The 6685-nt window shown below is 33.0% G+C and overlaps 1 protein-coding gene across 1 annotated transcript; it reads right to left on the bottom strand.

The window, feature by feature from the left end:
* Positions 1-1249: 1249 nt before the first annotated feature.
* Positions 1250-3447, bottom strand: LOC124841243 (polyol transporter 5-like). Its single transcript, XM_047317483.2, has 3 exons — positions 3212-3447; positions 2620-2966; positions 1250-2528 (listed from the first exon to the last, which is right to left on the bottom strand). The coding sequence occupies exons 1-3, from the start codon at positions 3342-3344 to the stop codon at positions 1443-1445; spliced, it is 1566 nt and encodes a 521-aa protein (XP_047173439.1). The 5' UTR covers positions 3345-3447; the 3' UTR covers positions 1250-1442.
* Positions 3448-6685: the final 3238 nt, after the last annotated feature.

Below are 6685 nucleotides of genomic sequence, written 5' to 3'. Positions count from 1 at the left end.
ATATAGTACATTATTAAAAATGTTTTTTTAGGTGATAAATTATTGTTCATGTTACCATCCTTTTAAGCATTGTATTTTAAATTGGAGTCTTTTAAATAGAAAAAAAAAATGTGATTAAAAAGTATGGTTCATTAAAATGGCATAAGTAAACGTTTTCAATGGAAAAAGGAGCTCTGGCATATGTCACAGAAGACCCCATGAATCGTTTTATGAGACTGACTTCATAATGAAAGAAAAAGTTACATAAAAGAAAAGGAAACGTGAGGTATTCTGACCTAACTTTGCACAGGAAAAAGGTCGACCACATTTTTTTCTGAAGATAAGCAAGGATTTTCAAACACAATAAATAGAGAAAAATTGCAACAAAATAATAGAGTTATCTCTTGGATCTTGTTGGAGCTAGTGGCGTTATCTCACTTTCACTATCCATGGGTGGACCCTTCCCTTGTAGTAGGCTCCTTTACGTACATCATTATTGCACTCAGTCAATCGTGCCTAAACCAGTAGCTCATGCATAATTTTTTTATTTTTTATTTCTGAGGGATGTCTTATACGAAAATTGTAAGGTAGGAGAGAGAAAAAAAGAAAATGAAGAGGAATTAATTTTAATTTAGAGTCTTTTTACGAGCTTCTTTACGATTTAAGTATAATTCACTTTAACAAAACGAGGTTCTTTTTCAAAATCTTATTCCTCCTTAATATGATGAAAAAAAAGGAAGATGAGAAACAAGTATAGGAAAAGAATATTCCTTAGATAAATTATCGGACCCCTTTCTTCCTCGATTATAAATTTTGTGGAGAAAAAAATGGGTATTCTTAAAGTAGAAATAAGTTAACCTAATTAAGACTTCAGAGACTTTTGCATTGATCTATTGCTTAAGTAATGGAAAAAAGCGTTGAGAGTAGTTGAAATATTGTTTTTTTTTTCTGTTGAAAGAGTAGAGATTTTGAATAAGAGTTCACCCAAATAGGAAATTAAAAAAATATATCCAATATGTCATTTTACAATATATATTATATTTCCATAATACGACAAAATATTAGTATAAATATAAAAGTGTCTTTATATCAAATTTAAGTGTCATTTCTTTATAACTTTTTTTCCTTTTCTTCTCATATTAAGCAAATGTGTAAGTTAGTTGTCTTACAAAGTTGAATTTTTCATGTCTTTCTCACTTTGCTGTCATTTTATGAGTGAGTTTTTATCAAATATAGTATTGTAAGCCATAAAATATGCAAAAAATAATCATGAAAAAATACTGTAAATTTGTAATTGTAAAAGAGGAAACGTCACTTGCTTTTCAACCTTTTGTTATACATAAAAGTTGTTGTATTTCATACACAAATCTCTTTGGAATCTAATTTTGATTTAAAAACTATAAAAAGAAAAGAAAAACAGACACACATAATTACTAGATTACAACACGACGTCGTAATTGTCATTAAGTGCTGAGATTGGTCCCCAGCTGAACTTGTGGCACTTTGCCATTTCCATTTTCTACTCCCTTGTATTTGGAGTTAGATTTGGCTGGGAAATGACCGAAACACCCTTCCATTTCTTCAAGCGTTTTACCGCGTGTCTCGGGAAGCGCAAAGTAGAAGAATAACCACCCGATCACTGAAATACCAGAATAGAGGAAGAAAGTTCCACCAAAAGTGATGGCTTTAGTGAGGGACAAAAAGGTCATTGTAACAACCCCACTACTGACTCTATTCACCACAACGCCGGCAGCCACACCCTGCGCCCGCAACCTCAACGGAAAGACCTCAGCGCTGTATACCCACGTGATGGGTCCCGCACCGATGGAAAACGTGGCCACGAAGGCTAACACCATAGCTATGCTCAATCCAATGCCCCATATCGGTTTACTCTCAGAGTGCTCAATGATGGTAAAGGCTATTCCCAGAGTGAGAAGCGAGACCATCATGCCCCCGACACTAGACAACAACATGGGACGACGTCCCACGCGGTCCAACACTAAAGAAGAAAGCACGATGAACAACGTCTTCACGAATCCAACGGCCACAGTTGCAAGAAGCGTATGTGTGTCATCGGTCATCCCAGCATTCTGGAAGATTCTCGGACTGTATAAAACGATGGCGTCCACGCCCGACGATTGTTGGAAGCAGTAAATCCCGAGCGCTGCAATTACGATGTGACGAACTGCAGGCGTTGGATAAAGGAACAACTCTTTCCACACGTCCTTGCCCGTGCTTTGTTTCGTTACTTGAACGACGTCGTCGTTGCAACTCTCTGGTATCCCTGCGGCTTGTTTGATCTCGGCCAGCCTCAGTTGAGCTTCTTCCTTGCTGTCGGAGGTTTTGTTAAGCACTTTCGTTGCCTCTCCCAAACGTCCCCTCATCACCAGCCACCGCGGAGATTCCGGCATCGCCAACACTCCCAATGTTATGAGTGCCGAAGGAATTGCACCGACCCCAAGCATCATTCGCCATCCCAACTTCAATGTCATCTTTGAAAATGCGAAGTTGGATATGTATCCCAGTAATATCCCTCCATTGATAAAGGCCTGAAAAATCAAGTTTTCGCAGATAAATAAATAAATATAACGAAATCAAAGTTTGGTTGAATTATATTTAGCAAAAAAAGGTTATCATTACATCGGTGAAAGAAGTGAGGAAGCCACGATAGGAGGCTGGGGAGACCTCGGCGGAGTAGACAGGGCCGATCATGAGGGCGTAGCCGATGCCGATGCCGGCCACGAAACGGCCGAACATGAGAAAGGCATAGTTGGGAGAGAAACCCATGAGAATTGCCCCGGCGAAGAAGATGGTGCCGGCGAAGACAATGGTGTATCGGCGGCCTATCCAATCGGAGGTTCTGCCGGCCAAGCACGAGCCTATGAGAGAGTAGAGGTTGATGATTCCCAAGAGTATCTCTATTTGCACATCCGACACCTTTAGGTCCTTCTTTATGTATATGGCTGCACCGGTCATCACCCCAATATCTATAACAATAACAACATCCATCGTAACTACACATACACCACAATTTACACATTTATAATTTGGTTATATTAGGAGATTCCCTTTCTCTAAAGAATCTTGCAAACATTCTTTTTTTTCTATTTGCTTTTTCGCGAGTCTTCTTCCCCTTTTCATAATCAAACATGGATGGTTTAATGTTTTAGATGCGATTCTTGTAAAGCTTAAAACTTTTAGATAAAACATGAATATAGTTAAGAAGACTCACCATAACCAAGTAAAATGCATGTAGTGGAGGCCAATATAGCGCAGCCAAAAGCATAGAAGTTTGTTTTGGGCTTCTTGGGAGGATCGAAATCATCAAGTGCTTTATGAGTTTCAACTCCCTTTCCCTCTGCCATGTTTTTGACTTAGTTGAAGGGAAAATGTGAGAGGAAAGGAGGGAGATGAGAGAAAAGCGTGTTAAATTAACATGTAGTTGGAGTGAAGTTGGAACGTGAAAGTAAGGTTGAAGGAGGTGCTTAAATAGATCAAATTGGAGTGTCACGTGGTGGGAGTAAAATCCCCCTCACTCTCTCCTACCTAAACATATAGTTGTCACTTTGTGTGCCACATATTTGTCTTTTCTTTATCAAAATAAATTTAATATATGTGCTCGATAAGTACACCCGAATAACAATGTCTACCGTAATAAAGATAATAATACTAATAATCATACGCGTGTGTAGATATTGTTATTTTATTTTCAATTATATTTTAAGAGTTTAATCGTTGGAATGTTATGATTAGGGATGTGGTATTGTTATTTTATTATGATTGAAAATATTATTTTATTAAATGAGGAACTCTTCATCCACATCCTGCTATTGGTTAATGAAAATATATCTTAGAAGTCCTACTTTAGTTAGGAGATGAAATAGAAGGGGATGGAAGTTATATATTGAACTTAGGTTCATGAGTTTAAATACTGAAATCTAAGACATTTTGAGTTAGTGTTTAATTTTCTTATACTTTTGTAATAGAGTATGGTAAGACATTTTGTGTTTGGCTAAGAATGTTCTTGCAAACGTGCAGAAGATGTCAATGACAAAGAAACTTTTGGAGAGACTTGAAGGCTTATATCAGGTAAAAGGCATCTCAAATCAGATGTTTTTGAAAGAGAAGTTTCATAACCTTTGCATGGCTTATATCCTTGTGTTTGATGATTCCTGGTGTTAGAACGGTGTGTTTTTTCCAACACCTGGTTTTCATGGTAGATTTCATTATAGCTATAAAGAATGTGTAGGTAAAAACAGATACCATTCTGTGGTTGGGTTTTTATCATTTCTTTTTTCTTTCTATTCCTTTTTAATGCATATGTTTTTGGTGGGGCTTACATGGATTTTCTTCTGTAACATCTCTTGTATGCTAATTTGAAGTTTTTATTGTTTTTATGTCAATCATTTTATTGTTTTTAGGCATCTATTTTCCATTTCTTTTCGTTTTTTAAACCAAATTAAACTTTAGACTGGAAGAAGATTTTTCAAGAAATTTAATCATAATTATATGGAAAATTAACCAAATCAAGTAATACTAAAGTTGAACGATTAAATATTAAGTAAACGTCTAAATTTTAATTTTTAAAATTTGTAATCAAATATTAAGTTCAAATTTTATGTTAGGTTTTGGAAACAAATTTATATTATACCTTACTTTTATTCATGTAGACTTTAACTTCAAATACTCAAGTGATTTTAATCCACTTAATTTACAAACAACCTTAATAAAATGAAAAATTATGTTTTCAAGGAAATTCCTAAATTACCATATATGTCACTTTTGGTTTTCCGCTTCCCGGGTTAGTATTAACTATAGTTCATAGTATTTCTGTCACATTAAATAATTTTTGGCTTAATTATTATTTAAGTTTTCAATAAATTTAGAAACTTTCATTTGAGATTGTAATAAATTTTTTATGATTTCTTAAATATTCAATAAATTTAAATTTTTCAATAGAATATCCCTGTTAACTTTTTCTGTTAAGTTAGTGATGTAACTATTAAGTGGTTGATCTGTTATGAATTTATTATATTACTTTCCTGAATTTTAAATTTCTATAATTTTATAATCTTAGTATCATAAAACAGTCTCTCATTATAAAAAGATTAAAATAGTCTGTTTTTAATGAAATTTTATATTTTTCAAACTTTTTTAAAGATTTTACATAAATTAAAGTACAATATTTACCATGAAGATATGAAATGAATTAAAATTCGATTTTAACAAAATTTAACCGTATACAATTTAAACATACAAAAATTAATTCAAATTTAATTCGAATAAATATATAAACATATAGTTGAGAATTTCTGGTAAGGTTGCAAGAGACCCCAATTACCAGTATCTCCCTCTAGCATTTGTTGCCATTGAGACCAAATTTAAGTAGTCCCAAGTCTTACTAATGTATTCTTGTTTTATGTCGGGGATTGGTTTAAGTTATATCACTTAATTAACAGTGAAGATTCAATTGAAAAATTTAATTTTAGTATTCATCCATCTTTAGAACTTGAGAAGATTTTGCATCAAAATGAATCATTTGCTTGAAGAAGTTTAGTAAATACCGGTTAACATTCATTTCAGATTTAAAGTAACCAAGCTATTTTCCTCCGGTCCATTCAAAAACTACTGAAACTATAGAAAAACAATCTCTCACATGTTTTCCAAAAATATTTTTATTTAAAAAATGTATTTATAAATATAAAAAGTACATGTCTTATTCAACGAGTCTAGCTATAACTTTTACATTTTTTTTAATAAATTTTAGCTACATAAAAAAATGCAATTCAAGAGAAATATGTCAATGCTATAAAATTACCCTAAATTATGATATGTAGATGTTTTGAAAGCTGACATATAAAAGAATTATAATGCACCTGTCATTTATTTAGACTTTAGTTGTTTCTATAAGGAAAGCAAATTATGGCTTGTAATGTGAAAATGATAGAACTTAGATAAGTTGAAATTTGAATTTCATCTGTCATTATAGAGTTTTGATCAGCATTGGCATCTGAGTCAGCAGACTGCATACTCAAAACTCTGTTACTTTTTTTTATCAAACATCTCACATTGAGTTCATGGTATCTACATAACACACATCAGATCAGATGCTAAAGTGTGTGGCAAAAAATAAAACACAACAAAGCAAGGAAAGAAGTGGACAAAGGAAAAGGAATCAAGTGGTGTGTCACGTTTCCTAGTTTAGATAAATTATGTTTATGTTTCCGTGTGTTTCTATATAATTAGCTAAATTTCCTCAAATTTTAAATTACTTCAAACAAGAATGTAACACGACATCATTATTTTTTTTTCTTTTATAGGAATACAATTTGTTTTGGTTTAAGGATTCGAGGTTAATTTTACTTCTCCAAACAAAGGTTAAAGTTCTTATTTCATTTCACATTAGTTGTCGTTCCGTCGAAATGAGATGTTATATGTAAAAAATACTATGATGTTAATGTCAACAAATATCCTATGATATTAATAATAAATGTGCAATCAATGTAATCAACTACCTGAATACCATTTCAGAACGGGTTTCTGATTAGTATTGACTTAATTATAGCTCAAATGACAATGACCTAACTTGAAGTTAATATAACTATCATTAACACTAATTCTATTTTAGTTCAATCAATCGGTTTACTATTATATTTTAGTTCAATCAATCGGTTTACTGACCGGTTCATATAAAACTGTGAACTAC

The sequence above is a fragment of the Vigna umbellata genome, chromosome 3 (assembly GCF_029865625.1).
Source record: "Vigna umbellata cultivar VRB3 chromosome 3, Vumbellata_1.0, whole genome shotgun sequence".
Taxonomy (NCBI): Eukaryota; Viridiplantae; Streptophyta; class Magnoliopsida; order Fabales; family Fabaceae; genus Vigna; species Vigna umbellata.
Note: the sequence above shows the minus strand (reverse complement) of the source record. Positions and strands in the feature narration are given on the sequence as shown.

What these genes read in the sequence shown, in the direction of transcription:
- LOC124841243 (XM_047317483.2), bottom strand. Translation starts at nt 3,344, where the DNA reads ATGGCAGAGGGAAAGGGAGTTGAAACTCATAAAGCACTTGATGATTTC. An exon ending in ATGCATTTTACTTGGTTATG is followed by an intron (nt 2,967 to 3,211) that starts GTGAGTCTTCTT and finishes TTATTGTTATAG; the next exon opens with ATATTGGGGTGATGACCGGT. An exon ending in TCCTCACTTCTTTCACCGAT is followed by an intron (nt 2,529 to 2,619) that starts GTAATGATAACC and finishes TTGATTTTTCAG; the next exon opens with GCCTTTATCAATGGAGGGAT.